Genomic DNA, 27,362 nt, shown 5'->3' with positions numbered 1-27,362 from the left:
CGGGCTCTAGAGCGCAGGCTCAGTAGTTGCGGCGCACGGGCTTAGTTGCTTCGTGGCCTGTGGAGTCTTCCTGGACCAGGGCTCAAACCCATGTCCCCTGCATTGGCAGGCGGATTCTTAACCACTGCACCATCAGGGGAGTCCAGCTATGTTGCTTTAGAGCAAGAAAGGCTCTTGCTTTTCTAAGGGACCCATCTCAATGAGTATATACTCATGAAAATAGAGTTTTGTTCTTTAATATATTTCATTTCTCTAAAACACATATGCTATCAGTAATTAAAACTTCTAGAAAACAATGATTTTGTTTCTATTATTTGAATTTGCATAGGGTTTTGGAGGACAGTTTTGGATGGCCAGGATGATAAAGGCTTTGAGCAGTGGAGCGTATGTACTGGTTAGACAACAGTGACTAACTGGACCAGGGGAATCAGGAGTGTTGTAAAACAGAGACTCCCCCAAGTCCTGGAGAGGCAGGCCCAGGGGTAGGCAAGATCGGGCATAAGCGAAGTCCTCATTTCCTAATTGGTGTTCCCATATCTGCCCTCTGAGCATCTGAAGCACTTCAGCATTGCTGATTATACATTTGGGATTATGTGCAATACGTAATCATCTTGTTTTAGAAATGCTTTTCCCCCTATGTCAGAATGAGCTGTACAGAATCACAGTGTATTGCCATGTAAATGTAGGTGAAGTTTCCTATCTGAATTGTGCTTTTCTGGTGCACACCCACTGATGTCTTTCCTGTTCCTAGCTGACCTTTTTTGACCTGAGCTGTTTTGGTACAAGTTCCACATCAATCAAGGAAATTGATACTTAACCTTATCACAGCATTGAAAAGAAACTTGGACTCTGTGTTTTAGGTCAGTAATAAGTCAAAATCCAATTTTCTAGAATGTCCTTTAAAATAATTTGATTCATACTTGGTTCCCTAGAGCCCTGCTCATGTGTTGGCAGGAAAGTTTTACACAAAGCTCCGGGAAGCACGATCCCCTTTAATTAGCACTGAGAAGTGACGTGGTTTATGGTGAGTTTGCTAAAGAATGGTTCTTTGTGCAACCGTCTTGAGCAACAAGTGAGTTGGATTAATTCATTATGATTTTAAAGTTAATAACAAAACTTATATAAATAAGGAAGCACTTTGTGGGAAGAAGCATAGGTGTCAATCTTCACAGAACTTTTTGTCCATAAGACTAGGGCAGCCTTCCTGTGTTCTCATCTAGTTGTGTAGCCTGTCAAAGTTCACTCTTCTCACACTAATTCGAAGATGCAAGATGTTTATACTGTTGGAAAGTTTTCTGTCCCTTGCATTTTCTCATAGCCATGGAGTTAATGCAAGATTCATTTTACTGCAGTTCTCAGGGAATTGTGGGGACAGTGTTAACACTTTTGAAGGCCATCCGTGTGCCAGGCACATGCCATATCTTATTTAATCATTACAACATCCCTGAGAGGTAGATGTTATGTCTGTTTTTCAGGTGAATAATCAGGTCAAGAGGCATTAAATAAGTTGCCCAAGGTTACACTGGAAATGGCTGAGACCCAGACCAACTACCATTGTTTTCCCTCTACAATATGTGCCTTCTCATATTTCTAATAAAATGGTCCTCATTTTTGCTCTAGATAATTGCCATTCAAAAAGTGAAAGCCTCTGAGTATGCTTTGTTCACAGACAAGTACCTTTCCAGGTACAGTGAGGATTAAAATGGATTTTCTTCAACATTTTCAGATAAACGCATTTTTATTATAAATCGTAATCTTTTGAATATTGTAATTGGATTAAAAAAGTATTGTTTCTGAAAATTAGATTGTTAGCCAATGTACTAGGTGTATAATAAAGTTGGAGGGTGAAAATTGACAGTGGTATTTCACAGAGAAATGAAATAGTTCTGAATTTTAAATACAATTAAGATTGCTTTCTATGTGTTCTTACTACTAAAAAGAGGTTATTACTATAATTTTTATCACCAACTCACCTGAAACAGTTAATACATAATAAGCCAAATTTGCCACACTTTCAAAGGTTATAGAAAGACGTATTCTTTTAGTGCATTGCGAGGACTGTGCCCTATGGACAGGGAGAAGCCTCTGATGAACTTTCCCAGGTGGACAGATGACAGAACTGCAAGGTGGAGTCTTCAATGAATTTGAAAAGCCAATCCTGGAGGCATGGAGGCTAGTTAAGAGACCTGGGCCATAATTCTAGCAATAGATTGTGGATATCTAAAGTAAGGAATTGCTCGTGGGAGGAAGCTGAGTGCATGGATTTGGGAGATGGTAAGGAGGTAGAAAATGTCAGCACATAGTTCTTTCTTCTTTCTTCTTTCTTTTTGATTTTGTAAAACTCTTTGTATGAATCCACTTTACATATGAATTTCTATAAATACACTTACAAAATTTCTTTTCTGTTAAAGTTGCCTATCATTTCTTCAATTTTGTAGATTTCTGAGAATTAGTAGAATGTTCTTTGCCTGGTTGTCGCTCTTATATTTTAGTGTGAACACTAGCTTTCACTAACGCCTTTTCAACTCCTTGGTCTGGTTCTGTTCCGAACACACCTCTAAATTAATGCTCTAGCGTGGGTCAAGCACTTTGAGCAGTGATATTAGAACAAGTTCTCAAAGTTCTCTAATAAAGAAATATTAAAAAATTTTTTCATCACATTCACGTGGCTATATTTCTTAGTTGTAGAAGTTGCAGGACATAGTTCTTGGCTCTTTGTAAGGGAAGAAGAGAACAGAAGAGGTTTTTGGCTTGGGTCCATTAACAGAGCTGGGGACAGAGAGGGAGACAGAGGTCTGGGGGATGGTGGAGGGACTTCAATTTTGAAATGCTAACTATAAAATATTTCAGAAGGCAGTTTAGTAGAGGGATCTAGACTCGGGACAGAGATTTGGTTAAAGATGTTGACTTTGGAATCATGGGCATCTAGGTGACAACTGAAGACATGGGGTCACCCAGCAAGAATATGCTTAATGAGAAGAGAAGAGGTGAGAGGATGGAGCCCCAATGGCACCACCCCTCGGGGGGTGTCAGGGGAAGGAAACCAGTAGAGAAGCCTGAGATGAAACTGGTATCGAGGAGGTGGAAACCCACAGAGTGTGGTGCAAGGCACGCACGGGGAGGGGCGGTTCGAGAACAGGCAGGTCTCAGATGCTGTAGAGCCGTCAAGTCAGCCCAAGCCAGAGATGTGAGTTTGAAGAAGGTTCTGGTGAACTTGGCGAGAGCAGTTTCACTACAGTGATAGGATGAGAGATGGATTTCAGTGGATCGTGGAGGAAATGGGCAGGGAGGAAGGGTCCATGGGGAGCATAGGGAAGTGTTTGAAAAAGTCTGCTGTGAAGAGAAAGTAGTAGGAGGGGTTTGAGGTCAGGGAAGTGTTTGTTTTTTAAAGGTGAGAAAAATCTGCACATATTTAAATGATGATGACAAGGAGCTAATTAGAGAGGGAGGCGTCTGGCCGCAGACCTGATGGAGCAAGGCCCCTGGCGGGGGCAGGGAAGAACAGAGCAGAGGCAGGTGTTGACTCAAGCGTTGCCTTGGGAGGAAGGAGGGGAGGATGGCAGGATGTCCTGGCAGGAAGCAGAGACAGTTCCCTTTCCGATGGTTTTATTTTCACTTCCAGGCAGGAGACCTTGCTGTTGGGATATTAACGATGTTCCCGAGGGGCTGCAAACCGGTCGCCTTTGGGGCTGGATTTACGGCTGGATCCCGTTGGCACTGTGCTTTTATTTATTTTATTTTTTGCGGTATGCGGGCCTCTCAGTGTTGTGGCTTCTCCTGTTGCAGAGCACAGGCTCCGGACGCGCAGGCTCAGCGGCCATGGCTCACGGGCCCAGCCGCTCCCCGGCATGTGGGATCCTCCCGGACCGGGGCACGAACACGCGTTCCCTGCATCGGCAGGCGGACTCTCAACCACTGCGCCACCAGGGAAGCCCGGCACTGTGCTTTTTAAATTTGGGAGTTTAAGCACCGCAGGCAGGGCACCGATTCCCCTGTTTCACAGCCCCTCCCTCCTGCCCCATCCCACATTTCCCCCATTTATCAGCCTACTTCCTGGAGGCCTTTGAACGGCTGACTGACTTTCGTGATCTGGCTTTCTATAACGGAAACATTATTAATTATCGTTAAACCTTAAGAAAATAAACCTAGAGGGGTAGGATAGGGAGGGTGGGAGGTAGACGCAAGGGGGAGGGGATGTGGGGATATATGTATATGTATAGCTGATTCACTTTGTTATACAGCAGCAATGAACACACCATTGTAAAGCAATTATACTCCAATAAAGATGTTAAAAAAAAAAGAAAGAAAATAAACAGCGAGTTCAGGCGGCATAATGAGAAAATAACCAGACAGAAGGTAGATGAGCACACCTTCGTTTTCAAAGATCGAGCTGTTTAAATACAACCCTGCCCACCTTCCCATGGCACCTCCTGCTTCTCTTGACCGTAATTGGCTCTAGCCAGTGCTTACTTGCTATTTACCAGGAACTTTTTACACGTTAGGTGGTCTGATCTCCCTTTTACAGCTGAGACCCTGGGGGCTCAGATAATTTTCCCAGGAGTTTGTAGTGAGAAAAGAGCATTCATTCACGCTGCGTGTGCTCTTGGCCTTGGGCACAGCCTGGCTGGATCCTAGCTGTTTCTTGGGTCGTACATTCTCCGTTCCTCTTCCCTGGTTTTTCTTGTCTCTACAGAGGACGTTGTTTGTCGTTCCTCCACGTATTCTGTGAACAATCACGCTGAGGGTTCTAACCTGATCAGTCTTCTACCCTCCCTCTTTGGAGGAGAGAACCGGCCTAGAGGCGATGGAGCCAAGCCGCCCGGGACCAGGTCTGGCTCTGTCACTTGTCAGCTGTGCAACCCTGGGCTGGCTACTTCCCCCTCTGTGCCTCCGTTCCCTTCTCCTTAAGATGCGGGACTGGGATTTCCCTGGTGGCGCAGTGGTTAAGCATCCACCTGCCAGTGCAGGGGACACAGGTTCGAGCCCTGGTCTGGGAAGATCCCACATGCTGAGGAGCAACTAAACCCGCGAGCCACAACGACTGAGCCCGCGTGCCACAACTACTGAAGCATGTGTGTCTAGAGCCCGTGCTCCGCAACAAGAGAAGCCACCGCAACGAGAAGCCCGTGCACCACAACAAAGATTAGCCCCTGCTCGCCACAACTAGAGGAAGCCTGCACGCAGCAACAAAGACCCAATGCAGCCAAAATAAAATAAAATAAAATAAATTTATATATTAAAAAAAAGATGCAGGGTTGGCGGCAGTCATGGCGTTTACCATCGTAAAGATGATAGTGAGGGCTGAGTGAGATGATGTTTGTAAGGCACAGCGGCTGGCAGAGCAGGTAGTACCAGTGCTCGTTAAATAAATACACATACTCAAAGCATCCTCTGTCATTTACAGGGCACGCAGACCCTTTGTGCTCATCTTTTTCTTCTGTTGAACTATCAATTTCATGTTTTTATTTATGCACTCCCTGGATTCTTTTATAAAACTATTGGAGGTCTTTGTATTTCCAGTGTTGAAAGCAGTGCACACTAAAACCCTAGATGTTATCGGTGCTCAGCAAATGTTTTGATGAATGCCTTGATTATTTTAGAGCTCTGTTGTCAAATGTGGTTCTCATTTGGGGGGCAGAGGGGGATCGAATAACAGATGCAGTCTCTAGATGACTTACACTCTATAACACCAAGACCCTTTGACAGTCTCTTTACCTTCTTTATTTTATAGAATGACACATGAAATATAGAGGATTTAAGTTATAGTGACTTAATTGCAGCCATAACCCACAAATAAGACAGAGGATATTTCTTGGCAAACCAAGAAACCAATGTCAATGAATCAGTTTTAACTGCTTCTGATCTTACATTAAATATAAAATATTTCAAAATGATGTATTTTTTCTTCGATTCGCTCTTCCAACCTTCCATAGTGAATTTCCTAAAGGCAGCTTTGTTTTTTGGGAAAAGAACCCTAACCACACTGTGATGCCCTGCTCCTAAGAAGGCAGCAAAATTGAAGTAAACAAAAGGAAATTAGCATTCAAAGAGGAAATCATTCTGCTTTGGAAAAAGTGTTTTCATAAATTACATGAAACTAGTACCTTTTCTTTTTTTAAAATAAAAAAAATTGAAGTATAGTTGATTTATTAGTGCCTTTTCAAATTGAGGATTCTGAACCCTAAGAACATATAAGTAGCTTTTGATATTAATATGTTAATAGATGAAGTTGCCCTGAAATGCTCCAACACAGCCTCCTATTTCTCTTTTTCCGATACCAGAAAGTACATAATGAAGTTTAGGCAAATGTAACAAGTAGGCGACAGTTAGAGATAGAGTTTCAAATAATTTATTTTCCATTCCTTGCTTTACAGCGCTTTGTCACTATTCTACGTCTACACCTTGAATGTCCTTTTCTGAATAATAGCGGCATAATATATTGATGATGACAGCTTCAGTGCCACAGCACCTGAAAATAATATACACTAAATCTCAATTTATCTGCAGATGGATGGCTGCTCCGTACAATTAGGAGTGGATATGGAGAGAGGGGTGCTTTCTCTGCTGTTTTTCAGTTTTTCAAAGCTCCCATTTTGTTACTCAGACATTTCACTTCCAGTCTTCTTGTCTTTTTAAAAATGCCAATACTTAACATCTTCTTTCAACCCTCAGTATCATAAGTGTAGTCGAGACATGAACCTTTCTTTTTCCTTTTCTAATTTTGTAGCTCTTTCCCAGTGCACTGAGGATGGATATTTTGGGTGTGGTAGGGCACGGGTGAGAAACTCGGCTCCGGAAACTCAAAATCTAGCGGGAGATCTGCTACAACTCTCACGGTTGACTCTTTGGGACCGAGGAAAGCAGTTAAGTCGGCACAAAAACCAGGATGTGCTCTTGGTGACTCCTTTTCTTCTGTGACTCTGTGTTGAATTGTGGCCTAGCTCAGAGGAAGGGTCTTGATGACTGTAGTTTTCAGAAAAATGGTTTTCAGGTTCAGTTACATCTGTTGTCATAGGTGCATCGAATACTTCTGATTTTTCAACGTTTATAGCAGCCTGTGATTCTTTCAGGTTTTACTTTTGCCCATTAAAAGGGTAGATTAAAAGAATGTTACAAGTTAAAGGTGACACATGTGGAATCTAAAAGATGACACAAATGAACTTATTCACGAAACAGAAACAGACTCACAGAGAGAACAGACTTGTGGTTGCCAAAGGGGAGGTGGAGAGGGATGCAGTGGGAGTTTGGGATTAGCGGATGCAAACTATTGTATATAGGATGGATAAACAACAGGGTCCTACTGTAGAGCACAGGGAACTGTATTCAATATCCTGTGATAAACCATAATGGAAAAGAATATGAAAAAGAATGTATATATGTGTGTATAACTGAATCAGTTTTGCTGTACAGTAGAAATTAACATTGTAAATCAACTATACTTCAATTTAAAAAAAAGAACACTGCAAGTGAAAGGTGAATTTTTCTTAAACTCAGGCAAATCCCTTAGCCCTCCCTACAGCTGCCTTCCGATGTGTTTTCCGATCCTCACTGCTCACCTCTAGGCTGAGCTGTTCCTGCCTCACGTGTTCATCCTGAGGTCTTTACACTCTGCCTCTGATCCTTTCATTGTATTGCAGCTGTCTTCTCAATAAACTTAAAGACATCAATCCAAAGTCTCTTTCTGTCCTCGTTTTCTTTCTTTTCTTTTTTTTTTTGTAGCCATTGTCGCTTTGTTGTGGTAGAGCCTTGACCCTGCGAACCACACTTTCTTCCAGAAAGTCTTTTCTCGTTGGTCCTAACAGGACTTTGGAATTTTCTGGGTTTCCTCCTGCGTATTTTTTTTTTTTTTGCTGTATGCGGGCCTCTCACTGTTGTGGCCTCTCCCGTTGCGGAGCACAGGCTCCGGACGCGCAGGCCCAACGGCCATGGCTCACGGGCCCAACCGCTCCGCGGCATGTGGGATCCTCCCAGACCGGGGCACGAACCCGTGTCCCCTGCATCGGCAGGCGGACTCTCAACCACTGCGCCACCAGGGAAGCCCCCTCCTGCGTATTTGATAGTCCCCTTTCCCTCACCTCACCCTTACCCAAAGCTCAGTTCTTACCCTTCCGTTGGTCTCTTCTGTGACTGGATCCCTGGGTGAGCTGACCTTATAAGGCCATCTCTCTGGGTGTCTAGGGATGTCTGAAGTCTGCACCTCGAGCCCCTGCTTCTCCAGGCAGTTCTGGTTCTGCATCTCTGACTGATGGGACCCAGTTTGACTGTATTGATGTAACTTTCAACACCTAAAACTGGACTCATCCTACTTTTGGTTAGTGATTTAGGACGGAGACCCGTTATCCCTTTCCCTTCGTATCTGTCATTTCATGTTATCTCTACCTCCAGCTCCAATCTATCTGTCTATCAGATGCCTGTCGAGGCCTCGGAGGATGGGTAGAATTTGGGTAAGTGGCAAGACAGGGGGAACAGCATTCCAAGTGAGTGGAACAGAAACAGAACGGGGAGGGTGTTGTGAGGAGTCAGGGGTCCCACCTGATTTGAGTATTTGGGGATAGTTAGGATGGGGAAGGATGGGGTTGGAGAAACTTAAGCCCTGTATGGGCAGGCAATAAAAGAAGTTAGAGATTTTGAACAGAGAAATACGGTGAGAGCAGTGTTAGAGGGAGATTGGTTGAGCTTTGAAATGCAAATGATTAGGGGTCAGCAAAGCCTTGGTGAGTTGGAGATAAAGGGGTGGGGGTCTCCGGGGGGTTGGGGGCTCCAGGAAGAAAACAGTGAGACGGTGCCTTTGAAGGGAAGGGATGTCAGTTCTGGAAATACTCAGCTTGAAGTGGCTCGAAGCCACTTGAAAGGAAATGTCCATTAAGCATTTGAAGATAGAAGACACAGAACCTGTGTGAGTACAGGGCTGGGAAGAGAAACGTGTGAGTCATAATTACCTTTTCAGTTTTTACTGCTTTTTCCATTCCTCATGATTCATTCTTTTGTACTCTAATGCTGTTGTGTTATTTATGTTAATAAGAAACCTCATTTATCTTGACGATAGCTTTCTGTTAGGCTGCCACGAACCATTCAAACTTATTTTTTCTCGGTGACAAATAAATGATTATAAGGCTACGGCTTGTCACAGTTTCATAACTTTGGACACATTTATCTATCGCTGTGAGTTAAGTACATTAAGATGAACGTTTCGCAGGTACTAATGGCGTAGCGGCGTTATCAATGGCCGGAAATTGGAATTTGTGAGCCCTTCAGCCAAAGAGCAAAGATTTTCTCTAAAACTGTAAAAGGGTGCTTTACCGTTGTTATCCTAGGGTCAGATTTTTTTTAATAGAGAGGAATGAGGGTCATGATGGCTGACAGAGTAATAATGGGTCTTTGCTCTTTTATGGCTTTGTAGTAACGTACATTGTTGACACACAAGGCCACATGCACGGAGGCCTTGGTGGGCGGGGTGGAGGAGGAACGGTAAGAGGTGAGGAAAGACTCAGCTTTAACTGTGGGCTTCCTGCTCTGATATCCCAGTTTGGGAGGAAGACAGAACATTTTGCTTCTCGAGGAAGAGTCCCTGAGGGGGTTGGGGAACTGCCCTTCGTTTCCGTTGAGGAAGAATCATCTGTTGTTCGGCTGCTGTTGTTGGCAAGCTTGGCTGGAGTTTGGGTTCAAACTGCAAGAGGCAACCCCTCTGCCACCTGCTGTCCCGTGTGTTTACAGGCAAAGAAGGTCTAGGCTCCAGAGACCTTCGTGAGGCCAAGTCCTGCCTGTGTCGTCGGAGGAGTGAGCTGGCAGAGCAGGGGGGGCCCTCTGCGTCGAGGCAGCGGACGGAGTCAGCACACCCTCCAACCCTTGTCCTCCTTAGAAACGAGCAGTGTTGATGACCTTGGGCTGCACTGCAAGCTGGAAAGCTGCTTGCCGTCCTCCACGGCATCACCCCGCTTCTCTGCCTTTGTGGGTTACGTATAACTAAAGCAAAGGAGGGCGACATGTGATAGGAATATGGGGGTGAAGAGAGCCCAACGGGAGGGCAGAGGAAGTGTGAAGAAGCCGAGCTCTAAGACGTAGCTCTCCTTACGGTAGAGGGAGACATGCTCCAAGAGGTGGTGGCTTGTGAAGTTCACAGAGCTAGGAGCTGAAACAAGCATCTAAGGCTGGTGACTCCCAGCTCAGAAGTCTTTTATGAGAGCTGTTGCCTCTAAGAAGTTAGCACTAGAGTCACACAAGTGCAGGGTTGCCCCGTGCCGTTCTGCCCTCTGCCGTAGACCTGCCCCGCCCCGGAGCGTGTCTGCACTGTTAGACTTGGAAATGAGTCTTCCAGGTGCCCTCAGCAGATAACTGTCTGCTTGGACCTCTGCTAAGCTTCCCTTGGACTCCATGGGCTGCGTCATCATTATCTAAACCATATCCTTAGTATCAAATGCCTTTCCGTTCAGATCCATTTGTCCCCAGACAAATTTCAGAGCACATGTCCTCAGTATGTGCATATTTATTACTAAATTAGTTCATGCACTAATATGTATTATAGATGTACTGATATGTATATTATATATATAATATATAATCTATTTTGTGTAGCATAGGAAAATTGAAATGAAAAGACATTGGATAAAAATAAATGTAAGCAGACGTTCTAATATGTTCTTTTTGAGCATCAGTAGGTCATTTTGTCCCCGACCCTTTGCCAGAGGAGCCATGTTTAGTCTTAGTAGAACAAATTGCAAACACTGTCACATTAATTGTTAGAGCCCTTTGTCTTTATTCCTGTTGCTTCTAATCTTGTTCAGATTTAAGCCTCCATTCATCTCCACACTTTTTTTCTCGTCACACAGTTTTTGTTTGTTTGTACAACCTGTATTAGAGTTCTCAGGAGAAACATTATATGTATATTCTGAGACAGAGAGAGGAGAGTTAAGATTTATTTTAAGGAACTGGCAAATCTGAAGTATGCAGGGCAGGCCAGAGGCTGGAAATGCAGGTAGGATTTTTTTCACTCCAGAGGTAGAATTCCTTCTCCTTCAACTGATTGGATGAGGCCCACCCACATAATGGAGGGTAATCTGCTTTGCTCAGTCGACTGATTTAAATGTTATCACAGCTAAAAAATACCTTCAAAGCAACATCTAGACTGATGTTTGACCAAACAACTGGGCACCATAGACTAGCCATGTTGACACACAAAGTTAATCATCACACGCCTGTATCATAATCTTCTGTTGGAACTTTCGTGGTAGCCACCTAGCTTACCTTCCCACCTCCCACGCCAAATACTTCCATCCATCCCCGTTCTGTCGGAAGAACCTTTGAAGGGGGATTTCGATTGATTCTAAGCAGCATAAGTAATAATAATATTCACTGCAATAATATATTGCTTTAGTGTTTCCCAAAGCACAGTTATGATAAAATTTAAACCTCTGTGCCATCCAAACCCCTCTAACTTTCCAGCCCCACCTCTCCTGTCACTGCTGGTCTTAGGTGCCCTCTAGTTACCCCCAAAGTACTCAGTTCTTCACAGGCACTGATGATTTTCCTGTCTCTAATGGCTTTGCTCTATGAAACAGAACCAACACTAATATAAGGCAAAATATAAGATGATAGGAATAAAGATGGGGCTGAGGGAGATGGGGAGGTGATGTGAATAATTCAGGCTTCTCAGACCTGAAAAAACTTCTTTAAGCTGGGGAGAAAGGAAAGGGGGAGATAGACGGTGTTAGGGGCTGCCCCTCCCCCCCCACCAACCAATTCATATGTTGAAGTCTTAGCTCTTAATACAGCAGAATGTGACTGTGTTTGGGGACAGGATCTTTACAGAGGTTATTAGGTGAAAATGAGGTCACTGGGGGGGTGCCCTTGTCCAGTATGACTGGTGTCCTTATAAGAAGAGGAAATTTGGACAAAGACGTGCACAGAGGAAAGACCATGTGAAGTCAAGGGAGACGGTGGGCATCCACAAGCCAAGGAGAGAGGCTTCGGGAGAAACCAACCCTGCCCACACCTTGATCTCGGGCTTCACGCCTCCAGAACTTTCAGAAAATACACTTCTGTGGTTTAAGCCACCTAGTCTGTGGCACTTTGTTATGGCAGCAAAGCTAATATGGGTGGAGTGAGGTAGGGCTCAGGGAGCACAGAGTGAGCTGAAGCCGAGAGGCAGCAAAAATGTAGACTGTGCGATGGGTGTGGACCGCTCACCTATGTGACTACTACCGGTTACAGCTGGTTTCCAGAATGTGTTGGAAAGTTGCCTGGTCCTTGAATTAACCATCCTCTAGTGGCTTGGAAAGGGGATTTCTGATGATGATTTGTTTGGTCTTTTTTTTTTTTTTTCCCACTGGTGTATTCTAACAAACATTTTTTTATATTGAGGTAAAATTGGTATATAATGTTATGTTACAGGTGTACAACATAGTAATTTGATATTTGTGTACACTACAAAACTGATATAAGTCTAGTTACCATCATTACCATACATTTATCCCCCTTCACACATTTCACCCACACCCCACCCCTTCCCCTCTGCTAACCATTTATTTTGTATTAAGTCATGGCCCATCTAAAAACAATGATGTTGGTATGTCCAAACCAGGTTTCTTCCTCTTCCCCATTGCAATTAATCTTTTCATAATTTTCTTATTCCTCTTAGCACATTCCGGACATAACATATTATCTTCTAGGTCTGGGGATGGGAAAGTGCAGGCAGGTAACATGAAGAGAGAGATCATCCTCCTGGGAGTGTTAGGCACCCAGGTCTGACCTGCATGGAACTGCAGGCGAACCCAACCTTCTGTGTCTGCCAAGAGTGGTCTGCCATGGACCACACACCACCGGACAGCAGAAGCTTGCGGCAGAAAGGACTCAACAGCGGTAGGCAGGCAACGTGAATTTATAGCCTTAGGTTGAACAGTTCTTGCAGCAATTCTTGACCATGCTGCCAACATGGCTGCCTGAGCTGAAGTTATCACTTCAACCATGTTAGTCCTTTCCTCATTCTCACTCATCTTCCTTTTCTGAACACTTGCTCTCTTGGTCACCGTCTTGTGTTTCCCTGGACATGACTGCAATCTGGCCTCCCGTGATGATTCAGGAATATACTGATCTTTTTCAGGATAAGCATGTTTCTGGAGTCTCAGATAAACCTCTATTTTCTGACCATTGGTACTCAAATTAAGTTGTTGGCACCATTTCCGCAAAGTATCCCGACTCACGTTGTTAATTGGAGGCAGTATGGTTGGCAAGGGATAAATTGGTTTACTACGACTAGATTTTGGGCAAGCTTTGACCTGTGCATCTGTCTGAGGAGGATGAACTTGATCATCTGGACTCAGTGACTCCATTTTGACTTCTGAAGTTGAAGAAACACTTGGTTCGGTTTGATGGTCTTCAACAATTTCCTCATTGACTGGAAGCAATGTAAGAAGCATATTTTCTTCATGTAAGGCCTCTTCAAAGAAATTCTTCTCATAATTCGGGTGTGCCATTCCAAGAAACTCTCAGAGAAAGGCAGAGCCAGCAATGTTAAGGACATCTGCAATTTAATCCTCTTAACCTCTTGTTTGGTCTTAATGAGAGAAAGCACCTCCAAGAGTGGGGCATTTCTCAGTAAATACCAGGCTGGAGCTTTGTTTCTGAAGTTTGGGTTCCTTGTGGACTGTGAGGGAAGAATCTCTTTTGCTCCTTAATGGAGTATCAACTGACTATAAGACCCAGATGGTAGAGCAGACAACGGTGGTAGAGATTCTCTTGCTATTTTTGTTCTGTGTTATTGTACTGGTCACACAAGGGTCATAGCGATCTTCTGTTATCCTTTTTAGCTTGAGTTAGTGGAAGTGCCAGGATGTCCCTTAATTTTTCTTTTCTTTCTTTCTTTTTTTAAAAAATAGACTGTATATTTTAAGAACAGTTTTAGATTTACAGGAAAATTATGAATATAGTACAGAAAATTCCCACCTGACCTACACCCCGTTTCCCCTGTTATTAACATCTTACATTAGTATGGTACATTGGTTATAATTAGTGGACCAATCTCAATACGCTAAGTATTTTACTCAGTTTCCTTCATTTTCACCTAATGTCCTTTTTCTGTTCCAAGATCTCACCTAGGACACCACTTTACATTTAGTTCTCATGTTTCCCTAGACTCCTTTTGGCTGTGACCTTGTCTCAGGCTTTCTTTGTTCTTTGACGACCTTGACAGTTTTGAGAAATACTGGTCAGGTATTTTGTAGAATGTCCCTCTCTTGAGATTTGTCTGATGTTTCCCTCTGGGTTAGACTGGGGTTATGGGTTATTGGGAGGAAAAATGTCATTTTCATCACATCATGTCCAGGGTGCCTATATCAACATGTCTGATGACTGCTGATGTTGGCCTTGGTCACCTGGCCCAGGTGGTGTTGGCCATATTTCTCCACCATCAGGTATTCCATACTGTGCTCTTTTTTTTTTGGGGGGGGTGCGGTGGTGTGCTGCGAGGCTTGTGGATCTTAGTTCCCCGACCAGGGATTGAACCCGGGCCCCAGCAGTGAAAGCACCGAGTCCTAACCACTGGACTGCCAGGGAATTCCCCCATACTGTACTCTTTAAAATGAGATTGTCATGTACAGCACACACTTAAGGAGTGGAGACCCTCAATTTTTTAAACACAAAAACATGTGAAGTAGTTTTTGAGGAACAGGTGTGAGTGATGATGTTGCTGAATTATGGAGGAGTGGCAAAAAAAAAAACAAAAAAAACCCCCCAAAACATACTTTTTTTGGTTTGTTTTGTTTCAGAAAAAAAAAAGCTCCATACTGTCACTATGAGAAGGAAGAAAAATGTTGATTTGAACTTTGCAATTTGTGGAATAAAAATAGATTTCAACCTTGGGCTTTTTTTGTTGATTTAATTAAGGCAATCAGTTCTTATCTGTACCACTGTACACTTATCTGTACCACTGGGGCTCCAAAGCTATTGTTGCAGCCAGAAAAGGAAAGATTAAATTGGTCTGTCTTTCATTGCTAACTGAAAGGTTATAGAACATCGCTTTCTTAAAGGCAGTGCCTTGACAGTTACATTTACTGGACAATCCAAGTTCATGTGGGCTTTTCATAGCCTGACCTGTCCTGGGTGACCGTTTCTATTATAGGCAGAGGACCTCATTACTTCCCCCTAGTGGTCAGCTTTATAATCTTGAATTCTAGTTGGACAAATTCAGCAGGAGAAACTTCAAAGTTAATGGCAATCCTTATGATAATTTTCCTTAATATTTTAATATGGATGCTAAAATGACATGGTGATTGAATTTTAGTATGTCTTTTTGGATTAAAACTAATTTTTAAATGGGTCAGTGTTTTCAGGCAGCAAGTAATGGTAACTTGATTAAAAGCTAAAGTGATGAAAATTAGTATTCTAGGCGGAAGGTTTACCTTGCTACTGTTCTACTGAGAACCTCAGCGGCCATTTGATTTTAACCAGGGAATTGAATCTGGCTTCTTGCAAGTGTTTTATCAGCACTGTAGGAGCAAGTGCACATTCTAGATAAACCTGAAGACTACAGAGCTTTATGGGGCTAGTAGCGAGAGAATCTTCTGGAGTATTGTTGGTCATTCCTTCACGGGTAAAATTTTATCTCCAGGACAGGAAATGGCTTTTGTTTAGAGTTCTACATCAGCATCCATTATTTTACCATGCTTTAAAAAGATGCAGCGCTTTTTATAGGATGCTATCTGTCTACATATTCTTAGAGAGTGGAAAGAATTTACAGAATTGGAGACTGGTTTTGTATTATCCTTGATGGAAATACTGGGTGACACAATACTTGAGTATGTAGGTGGTAATCCTTCGAATGAGTTCTGGTGTTTGTGCCCAGACTGGAGTGCTGTTTTATTGAGAGCCAGAGGGGATGGCGTCTAAGGAAAGGCAGCTAAATCAGTGTGAAATCTGCGAGTCTTCTTAGATGTGCTCCTGATTAGGACAAAAGCAGAACCTGAGTGGCATTCAGCACTGCTTCTGTTCAGAAATGAGAAGGGAGGAATTCACACAGAGAACCAGTATTAAACCAGTCATCTATTTGTGATACTTGCATTGCGTATGACACCATACAGATACGGTCAAGGAGCAGTTGATACGTCTTTGTTTTCCTGAGTGGAAGTACACTTAGTAACGAGGTTACCTGTCTGTTGTTGCTCACCCAGCTCCACCTGATACACTGGAACTCCACCTTGTTTGGCAGTATTGATGAGGCTGTGGGGAAGCCCCATGGAATCGCCATCATTGCCTTGTTTGTTCAGGTAAATGGTCTCCTGCTATGATTGCTATATTGTTCAGAGATGCTTATTTCTAATTCATTTTGCAAAAGGTTTTTTGTTCTCTCTCATTTTTACTACTTAGAGGTGACATTAAGCACCTATACAGAGAGCACTGATACTTTAAAAATGGAAAACTTGGGGGCTTCCCTGGTGGCGCAGTGGTTGAGTCCGCCTGCCGATGCAGGGGACACAGGTTCGAGCCCTGGTCCGGGAAGATCCCACATGCCATGGAGCAGTTAGGCCCGTGAGCCACAACTACTGAGCCTGCGCGTCTGGAGCTTGTGCTCCGCAGCAAGAGAGGCAGCGATAGTGAGAGGCCCGCGCACCGCGATGAACTTGCCACAACTAGAGAAAGCCCTCACGTAGAAATGAAGACCCAACACCGCAAAAATAAATAAATTAATTAATAAACTCCTACCCCCAATATCTTCTTAAAAAAAAAATAGAAAACTTGATCTCTCTGGGTCAAGGATGAGCAGCCATATTCACTGGTAGAAAATGGTTCATTGGCTTATTAGAAAGTTTCTTCAGAGTGGCATTCAGGGTCTTTGGAGAAAGGAGTTAGAAAATGTGTCCTGAAGGCAGAGTTCATTTTATTATTGAAAAAGAATTTCAGAAAATATTTTTGGACCTCGCCTTCCTGCAAAATTTAAGAGAAATCAATACTATAATCATGTAGTAGATTCCTTTAGCTATTTGTTATTAATAATTTTCACTCTAAGATGATTTGAAGTGCCTTGTAGAAAACACTGATAAAATGAGAGCGGCAAAGACCTTGGTGGATATAGTCAATGTAAAGTTTAGATTTGAGCTCTTTGGTGGGCAAAGAATATTATATAAATTTAGTGAAACGTACAGAAGCAGACCATATGCTTTCAAAGGTAAAAATTTAATTTAGTTCCTAAGGTGAATCTTTTAAACTTTGTCTTGATGTAATTACTTGATGTAATAAAAGATTTAGAGGTGAAGGAGACCCTGGAAATTGTAGGCTTCACCCTTCCGCCTCTTATAGAAGAGAAATCAAGGGCCAAAGAGGCCAAGTCATTGTTTATAGTCACACAGGGATTTGATGTCACCAGTCAGGACCAGAAACCATTGTCCACTCTGTGTGGTTCCAGGCTGCCTTTGGATAACCTAGTGGTCCTTAATAACTTAATTTTCCAAAGAGAGCTGAGGAAGGGGCCTTTTGAAACCTCTTTTTTTTTTTGGTGGCATATATTTCAATAGTATTAATTCCAACAATTTCCTGTTATAAATACCTCTAAGATATTTCTTTATTGATGTTTGAAAGTAGCCTTCCAGTTTTATTTAGCCTTTTGAAATCCATGTTTTGTGTTTTTTTTTTTTTTTGCGGCATGCGGGCCTCTCACTGTTGTGGCCTCTCCCGCTGCGGAGCACAGGCTCTGGACGCGCAGGCTCAGCAGCCATGGCTCACGGGCCCAGCCGCTCCGTGGCACATGGCATCCTCCCGGACCGGGGCACGAACCCGTGTCCCCTGCATCGGCAGGCGGACTCTCAACCACTGTGTCACCAGGGAAGCCCGAAATCCATGTTTTTAAAGTATAACACATGTCATGGAATTTAAAACAAATCCTTACATTTAAAAATAAATCTTCTTCTCACTATTTATTTCATGCCTTTTTCACAGGCAGGGCCCTATATTCCTTCTGTTTTATATCTGCATTGTATAAGGAGAATGGAATCACAAAATGTTGATGGAAAAGTGTTTTAAATTATACTACAAATATATTTTGATAATCTTTAGTATATTGAAAATAATAACTGTTAAAGTCCATCTTTTGTAGCCTGAGAGAGTTAACAGAGCATCCAGATTTGAGAGCATGAGGCAGTAGAAGTAGAAGGCAATGTCTCATTATTAAAAAATATAAGGATAAAATAAAAATAAGAACACAGATAACCGAAGAGTCATCTGTAGGAGTGGAGGGAACATGTTAGTTTCATCTTTGGAGGCGGTACTCAATACATACTTGTGAATGGAATTCAGTATGATCACTTGATGTTTTCACTTACTGCTTCTCAGTGTAGAACACCTGACATGCAGTAATAGTGCACTGGATTGCAAGCCGAGTCTCTTGGGACCAAACATCGCCATTCCCTGGAACCAGCTCATTACTGGAGGCAGGCAAAGCTTGGGAGCTTGTACTCTGGCTCTAACTTTCCATAGGAGCGAAAATCCAGGTTATCTATGTGAAAATGCCTTTCTCGGGAGAGAACAGAGTCCCAGAAACTATAGAGCAAACATTCACGGAGGAAAGAAGCGCTGATGGGAGTGTCAGCCGAGGCAGAGAGGAAAGGACCGCATGCGGGGGTCTTGCGCTTAGGCCAGAGGCTGGGAGAAGCGGAGGGAGGAAGTCCAGGCGGTGAGGATAGACTTCCCTTCAGGAAGCTTGACTCAAAGACAGACGGCGTGATAACTGGTGGTGACGTGCTCAGCAAGGTTCAGATTGTTTCATATTGAGATCCGAGATGGGCCTGTGTTTTTATTCTGAGCAAAAAGGGCTAGCGCAGATGTTGTTTAAACCTACCAGCAAGAAAGGGGATAATTGATGTAGAAAAGCCTCAGAGGAGGTGGAAAGGCATGGGCTGAGAGCTTAGGCATGGGATGGACTGACCCTGGACAGGACGGGTCCCACCCCTTCTCCGAAATAGAGGGCCAGGAGGAAAGGGTGGGCACAAACGGCCCACATGTTTAGGTGAAAAAAGCCAGGAATTTAGGGGGAGTTTATGCCTGATGACCTGTATTATCTCTGAGACATGCAAAGCAAAATTATTTATGGAGCAAAGGAAATATGGGTGTGGGATTGGGTTTTGAGATAGCGCAGGAGGGGAAGGACAATAGACTTGACAGTCCTCGTGGGACACCCACTTGCGATTGGACATCACAGGTGGTACAGGACAACGGATCGTGGGCTGTTCTCCATCCAGGGAGAGGAGCAGAGAATTCTAGCACTTTTCTTTTTTTCTGGCCGTGCCCCGCGGCATGTGGGATCTTAGTTCCCCGAGCAGGGATCGAACCCATGCCCCCTGCAGTGGAAGCATGGAGTCTTAACCACTGGACCGCCAGGAAAGTCCCTCTAACAAATTAATTGTTGTATTGATCCGTTACAGAGCATAAGGTTTAGGAGGACAAAGGGATTAGAGAACGGGGAATGGTTGAAGAGGTGTCATTGAGCATAGGCAGGAAGGGAAAGAGATGAAGCCAAGAGGGACCTGAGGGGCGTGACACCTTGTGATCAGTGACTAGGAAGAGAGAGAAAAGGAGAGAGCTGGACGGATGGGCACTTATGGTCAGAGGCAATGGTCTTTGTTTGGAGTTGCAGTTTTCAGAGTGAAGACAAATCCAGGGTGTGTTCTCAGGATTGGTTTGCTGAGGAGGGAGGGAGCTGATGGGCATGGACTGAGGGGTAAAGAGACAGGCCAGGGAGGGCACAGGTCGCGCACAGGGATGCTGAGGTCCTCCGGAGTGACGGCAGGAGGGGATGAGCACTGGGAACGACCGGTGGGTCAGTACGTGACAAGTAGAGCAGGATAGCATCGGAGGAGGGCAGTCCGCTCAGAGGAGGAGGATGGCTTTGGGCTTGTGGGGTAGAAGACCCATCTGAAAGTGACAGCTGGGAGCTGGCCACAGCTCTCACTCCTGTCTTGAGGGAGACTGCGCAGTGTCCACGCCAAAGGCTTGGGAGGGTGGTGGCCTTGAGCAGACCTGAGGGGTTCACAGAGACCCCCTGGAGGAGGTGGTGGGAGAGCTTGTCAAAGCTGTGGAGTCGTCCAGTTTCAGAGGCTGCAGTGGAAAATGAGGGGGGATTAGTGTTAGAAGCGGAAAAGCACAGGGCTGTGCAGGGCTGAGGTTGTCGAGAGGAAACTCACCAGAGGGCTGGCATTTGGGGCGGCAGTGAAAGACGGCCAAGGGGAGGGTCAGGAGTTACTGGGTTCCTGGTAGACTCTTGGTCCCATGTTGCGTTGCCACCTGGACTGCTGTAGGATTTTAGGGGCTGAGGTGTGCAGGGGATCCATCTATATTTTCTTTTTGGTGGCTGTAACCCCTTCAGAGAAAACTTTGACAAAGAAGGAAAGAGATTGAGCAATAGCTGAAGTTGGTTGCAAAATACGAAGTTTTGCCCATAAGGCAAAGAACCTTTATAGACAGAAGGAGCCAGTAAGAGTTATTAAGTGCTACTTTATGTAAGAACTGTATTCGATGCTGTGTAGTATTCTGATTAAGAGTAGTCTGGGTGATAGTCACTGAATTACAATTCCCCGGCCCTGTTCTAAGGTTTTTTTTTAAATTTAATATTGATTGATTGATTGATTGATTTGACTACGTTGGGTCTTAGTTGTGGCACGTGGGAATTTTAGTTGCGGCATATGGACTCTTGGTGGCGGCCCGTGGGATCTAGTTCCCTGACCAGGGATTGAACCCGGGCCCGGCCCCCTGCATTGGGAGTGCAGAGTCTTAGCCACTGGACCACCAGGGAAGTCCCTGTTCTAAGGTTTTTGTTTGATTGAGTCTTATCTTCAATCCCATCACTTTTGTCCGCCTCACTGTATAGAGGAGGAAGCTGAAGGACACAGAGGTTAGGTAAACTTGCTCAAGACTAAAAAGGGAGTCAGGCTCAGAGCCCAGCATCCAATGCAAGTGACCTTGCTCCTGGACCACTACATTGTGTGGCCTTACAACGTTCAGATGTGGACTCTTCAAAGAGTTAAGCTCTGACAAGAGATGCATGAAGTAAAGACAGAGCCGACCTGTGGGTGTAATCATCCTAATGCTACATTGTGGTTAAACCAGTACAACAGAGGGGTCTGTTTCCCCTGAAGATGGAGTGAAGACGTCTGCCTACAGGTCCAGGCTTTTGCATCCAGGAGTAAATTTTCCTAAGATATATATGTGTGTGTGTGTGTATATGTGTGTGTGTATATGTGTATATATATATATATACACACATATGCACATATAATATATATATATATATATATATATATATATATATATATATATATATACATTTTTTTAACTTAAGAGAATTCATTTTCTGTTTTTAGTGCCTATCTCAGGAATTGCAAACACTTGGAAAATGATGTCCCAATTATTTTGAACTGATTGGCCTATCTTAGGTTATGTAAGTTTCTTGTCTCACCTCTTTCCTCTGATGCCCTTTCACCTAGCCTGTTTCCCAGTTGGATCACATGGAGAGAAACAGGGAATATAAACATGGTGACAGCTCTTCTAGCTCCTTGTAGGTCATTCTCCAAAAAATTTTTTTTAACATCTTTATTGGAGTATGATTGCTTTACAATGGTGTGTTAGTTTCTGCTGTATAACAAGGTGAATCAGCTATACATATACATATATCCCCATATCTCCTCCCTCTTGCTTCTCCCTCCCTCCCACCCTCCCTATCCCACCCCTCTAGGTGGTCACGAAGCACCGAGCTGATCTCCCTGTGCCATGCGGCTGCTTCCCACTAGCTATCTGTTTTACACTTGGTAGTGTAGATATGTCCAAACTTTATGTGGAAGAGAAAAAGCCAACCGTAACAAGGATTGTTTGTCTGAGGTTATAAACTGTCTCTGCTGTCACTGCCCTCCATTAGCATGGGCTGTTGAAACTTGGCTGAAAAATGGAAATCAGATTGCACTTACAATTTTTAAAGTTAGAGTCAAGAATAGTTAACATCACATTCTTTTTAAAGTCTCAAATTCTTTGGAACACTTTATACACTGAAAAAATGTAATGATACATAATGCTTTAAAAGAGAAAGCTACTGGGAATTCCATGGTGGTCCAATGGTTAGGACTCAGAGCTTTCACTGACATGGCCTGAGTTCAGTCCCTGGTCAGAGAACTAAGACTGCGCAAGCCACTCAACGGGGCCCGGAAAAAAAACATAGAAAGCTATGAACAGCATATTCTTATTTATTTAAGAATAAAAAGGGGATTATAGAACTATGTCCTGTGGTAATCAAGAAATGTTGTCCTGATTTCGGTGACAGGACAATGATTACGTATGAAATCATGTACTCATTTTTCTGAGTTAATAAAATTTTTTCAACACGGATAAAATCTTTATAGTAATGACCTAGAAATGCCCAGGGTGAAAATGGAAGGCTTTGGGCATGTGATGAATAATTTTAATTCAGAAATATCCTTGAAATTTCTATATTGCAGTATTATTACTTTATATATATATATATATATATATATATATATATATGGCACAGTGGGTAAACCTGTACTTAGCAAGGTGAATTTAGAATGGATTCTTGGAAATGTCTAGGAACATATCTAATACTTTCTTGTACTGGCTTCTGTTACACCTTTAATTGCCTTCAGTAGATGTTGACCTGGCTATTATTAAAAAGGTCATTTGTTCCCTGGGAAGGACATTCAGGTGAACTTGAACTTCACTTCTGTTGGTTATCTTAAGTAGAAACTACATATTTAAAAGCTTTATGGTTATGGCTTATGCTTTACACATTGCAGATCGGAAAAGAACATGTAGGCCTGAAGGCTGTAACTGAAATCCTCCAGGATATTCAGTATAAGGTAAGTCATTCTTTAAAAGAAAATAAAACTACTGGCTGTGTCAGAGGCTTCCAAGCCCACCTTCAGGCTGGGACATTCCCTAAAAGGACTCACAGCCAAGTTCTTATCCTCCTGGTTGTGGTTTCTTCCAGCGGAAGGCTACAGTCCCAGAGAAGTGAGCCACAAGCTTCTAGACAGCCCCGCCCCATGGAGTCGCATAGGGACACACCTGATTCTCCTAGCGGTGATGTCACAACAGGTGTGAAGCATTGCCAACCAGGGAAGCTTTCCTGGGCCTTGGTGTCCAGGGATTTTATTGGGGGTCAGTCATGCCAGCCGGCAATGCCTGAGGGACTGACCTCAGCTACTCTGACTCTAGCCCTCCCCCACCCTGAGCAAAACCGGGCTTTCACCATAAATCACAGTGTTGGGATATACTTATCTGGTCCAACTGGTGCAGCCTGACCCAAGGCCTCAGGCACACAGAGCCACTCTTCTCAGGCACCATATTCCAAGGGCTCAGAGATGATCTCCCAGGAGCCAGCCAGGGGCCAGTCTTGAAGACAGGCCTTTTAAATTTTTTTTGGATTGTGTAGGATTCGAGCAACCCAGGCCAGCTGAGTTACCCCTTTCTGCCCGCTGGTTATAGGAAGGTACTGTAAATGAAACAAATAAAAGTTGTGGCAACCACACTTCAAAGTATTTAAGTAAAAAGGCAAAAAGAGACAAGAACATATAAGCCATAAGATGATATATCCCGTAGAAGGTGATTTAGGTTGATTTGAGCCTGTAGCGATTCGGCCTAGCATTACCAGGAAGCCCAGTTCTCTTATAAACAGTACCTTCTATGCTCACGTTGAGTCAGTAGAATCTGAGTGGCCTTGTGGGGGAGAAGTTCAGTCCCATGTGGGTGCTGGAGATACTGCACAGGGGTCCAAAGACCCAAGGCCAACCCTAAAATCTGTCTGGAAACAAAGTCTCGCTAGCTCTAGACTCACTAGCTCAAGCCCAGAGCATCTGGAACCAGGCAAGAACCTCTACAGAAGGTCTCCTGAGCGCAGGCTCAGAGTGAATCCAGCTGCCAAGGGAAAGCACAGGCTGGTCACAGAAGCTGATGAAAAGGGGACAAGGACACATTTTCACTGGCATTTGTTGAATAGAAATGGGTTGAGAAATTTTCCTTTATTGCTTCAGCTAGTGTGACATCAGTCGTTATGGAATACAGGAGATTGATGGGAGGTAAGTAAGCTGGATTCTTTAATGTGTCCAGCAGTCCCCAGAAGTAAGGAAGAGACCAAGAGGTCATGCATTAACATTCCCTGTTAATGTCTGCATTAGTGGAGTAATCTTATAAGAGACATCCAACTGGCGTGACAGGTGTGTCTGTCTAAGGACCGACATTTTAAATGGGACTATTTAAAATAGTGATTAGAAATGTGAATTGATGATGGTACAAATAGTTTATCGAAATTTAAATCTAGTTTTGATAAATGTGTATTGAAATTTAATATTTTCATCTGAGTGTCAGTTCTGCCTCTCTGGAGGAGGAGAGCATCCAGAATAGGTCCTAGAGCTGAGCTACCAAATCCAAAGGGGGCAAAACGAGAATTTGGAGGCAGCCCGTCCTGCCAAGAAGGTTAGGAATTGAGATCATAGTACCAGGGAGAAAGTCATTTCTAAAGAATTCCCTGAGCCAAGGCCTAAGTCTCTGGTCTGGATGTGCCAGGAGCTGGAAAGGTAGCTGACATGGGGCAGATGGACACTGGACGATTTTAAGTTTCATACCTGGAATTATAGGGAAAATTGAGCTGCAGCAGCAGAGAAAATAGCTACAGACTCAGAGCCGGAGTATCTTGTTGGAATCAACCCCTGTCGCTCCAATGAGAAGAGAGATTGACACAAATCTGTGGGGTCTGATAATGCCATTCAGAAAAGACTTCAACCTGGATTTTTAATGCTAATAAATGTTCTTATTCTAAAATTTAGAAATTTTATGTTAACATGGGGTACATTGTTTTCTGTTTCAGGGGAAGTCCAAAACAATACCTTGCTTTAATCCTAACACTTTATTACCAGGTAAGCATTCATCTGCATAAGATGAAATTTAACTGTGGATATGACTGCATTGTTTTCCTCAGAACATACACAACTATATCTTATTAGTTAATAAAGTTTCTTTACAATTTATATTCTCTGTAGTTGGTACCCGTTTCAGATTGCTCTAAACCTGGGAGTAAACCTTTTGAAATAAACACTTTACCACTAGTTCCATTAATCCATGAAGAGGTTTTTTTTTGGATTTTCATTCATACAAATTGCTACCTCTGTGTAAAGCACGACTGTAATAACATAACCTTGATATACATGTAAGATTGGTCAGTGCAGTTCTTATTAATCTCTCGTGTGAAATAAACTTTATATCTAATTTTAAAAGATAACCTCTTTGCAATGATATTATTATTTAGCTATTATTTCTAAATATCTAGGTATGCCTGAACAGGTAAGAATTGTATATAAAATACTCAAAATATCATTTGTAGATAAAGGTTGTTTTGTACAAAATTTTGGTCTTCACATTTCTCTGCCTAAATTATGTGAAATTTTTTGGTATTCCAAACAAAACCAAATGCATTGTATCTTCTACTTTCTACATTTAATTGCACTGCTACAAACCAGTTTTTTCCATATGTTGAATACTCACCCATCACATTTAATCACAAATTCTTCTAATGCAGGCTACAAGATTTTATAAGAATGATTTTTTTTATTCTATCATAATATGATTTCAGTATTTTGCTATTGAAGAAGCAATATAGAGGTAGCTAGAACAGCATGGTTAAATGCACAGACTGTTTTCTTGTCTCTCATTTTTATTAAAAAAAATCAGATATATGATTTAACATTCTTAAAAGAATCAAAAGCTCTAAATAATCACACCTGGGAACAACTTAAGCAGTCTCTCCCTTTAAATCCCAATAGCTACAAATGGTTGACCTTTTTTTTTTGTATTTTACAAAAATTTATTTTAACTGAATTTTTAAAAAGATAATTTAAACACACAGACTTTGAAACCAGACTGCTTTCGTTCTCATCCTGGCTCTGGCAGATGTTAGCCCAGTGACTGTGGGCATATTACATACCCTCTGTGATTCAGTTTCCCCATCTGCAACGTGCGGGTAATAATGGGACCTATCTCACTGGTTTGTTGTAAGAGTTAAATAAGTTAATGTAAAATGCTTAGAAGAGCACTTCACATGTAGTAAACATTCAATAGATATTGGGTATAATCAGTCAGGTAAATCATCCAATATAGTAAAAAGAAAAAAAAATGGATACACTTCTCCTCAAGTGAGTAAACTTGATATATAGTATATAGATAGTATATATATCAAGTATGTATATATATAATATAGTATATCAAGTTTATATACATCCAGTTTATATAGCCATATTTAAGTATGTATAGTAACCCATTGAGAGAAACTACTATAAATAATAGAAAGAGAATTCATCATGTTTTTTATTGACTGTTTTCTCCATGATGATTAGATTAAAAACACAGACGTGAGGCTCTAGTTTAAAAATGACATCAGTCTGAGAAGTGTTATTTGGACAGTTTGTAATTTTGAAAATTATTGTTGGAATCTTCCAAATTATTTTTCATTAACTTGCCTTTCCGTGACACATCCACGTGATGGCACAGACCCTCTGCTGCGCGATTACTGGGTCTACGAAGGCTCTCTCACTATTCCGCCCTGCAGTGAAGGCGTTACCTGGATATTATTCCGATACCCTCTAACAATATCCCAGCTACAGGTGAGTGCAGTGCTTTTAAATCTTCCAGAATGAAGTTCTGAGTTAAAGGTTAAATGTTGTCTCTACAAAAGGGCAACATGTCTGTTTTACGTTTTGGCTCCCTTTGGATCAGTTAGATCAGTCACATCTTTTCAGATAAAGTTAAATGTCTTGAACCAGTGAAAGCAATGGAAAGGTCAAGGATGAAGAAAACCCAGCTCTCTTTTATGATCTGTATTTTAAAAGTCAGTTTTTATAGAGTAAATAGAAGTCAGTGAAATAGCCAAACTTTTGATTATTATAGTTATTCCTTCAAGTGGGTTTTCCCAGGCATTGGAGAGAAAAAAGGTCTTGGAAGTAAAGTGAGAATGCCAGTTATTTCTGTAAGTCACATGCAGGCTTTGTAATAGCTCTTTCTTGGCTTGCACAGGAAAATCCTGTATGCAGAGGGTGAGGGCGCTAAAAAGAACGCCCCAGAAAGTTCTGGATTGTTCTCTAGCCTCATTTTTGTTCACCTGCCACCCACCTTGGGTACAGCATAGGTGCTCTAAATGCTAATGCACAATGTGTGTGGCTCCAAGGTGAGCTGTCACTAGGATGTTAGCTGGCAGAGCAGGAGGCAACATCACTACAAGGTGTTTAAACAATGGTTTTGATATTATTACAAAAAAAGCTTTAAATGTCTCCTATCTGTCTAAGGATGTGTTCTGGAAGGCTATACTTGTTCTTCATGATCAGTCTCAAAAG

At 42.7% G+C, this 27,362-nt stretch overlaps 2 protein-coding genes across 2 annotated transcripts in view; one reads left to right on the top strand and one right to left on the bottom strand.

Annotated features, from left to right (window-relative positions):
• CA8 (carbonic anhydrase 8) overlaps nt 1-27,362 on the top strand; it is a 99,039-nt gene that overhangs the window by 31,363 nt on the left and 40,314 nt on the right. Inside the window, exons 4-7 of the mRNA XM_081258748.1 lie at nt 16,161-16,256; nt 22,779-22,841; nt 24,848-24,896; nt 26,524-26,636. Of these exons, the coding sequence (XP_081114874.1) occupies nt 16,161-16,256; nt 22,779-22,841; nt 24,848-24,896; nt 26,524-26,636 (321 nt within the window). The remainder of the gene's footprint in view (nt 1-16,160; nt 16,257-22,778; nt 22,842-24,847; nt 24,897-26,523; nt 26,637-27,362) is intronic.
• On the bottom strand, nt 12,534-13,469 carry LOC308630279 (developmental pluripotency-associated protein 2-like; the record flags this gene model as incomplete). The annotated part of the gene is made up of 1 exon (XM_081258792.1): nt 12,534-13,469. One exon carries the CDS (start codon nt 13,467-13,469, stop codon nt 12,534-12,536), a length of 936 nt encoding a protein of 311 aa, XP_081114918.1.

This window comes from Mesoplodon bidens, assembly GCF_964165515.1.
Source record: "Mesoplodon bidens genome assembly, chromosome: 16".
Taxonomy (NCBI): domain Eukaryota; kingdom Metazoa; phylum Chordata; class Mammalia; order Artiodactyla; family Ziphiidae; genus Mesoplodon; species Mesoplodon bidens.
Note: the sequence above shows the minus strand (reverse complement) of the source record. Positions and strands in the feature narration are given on the sequence as shown.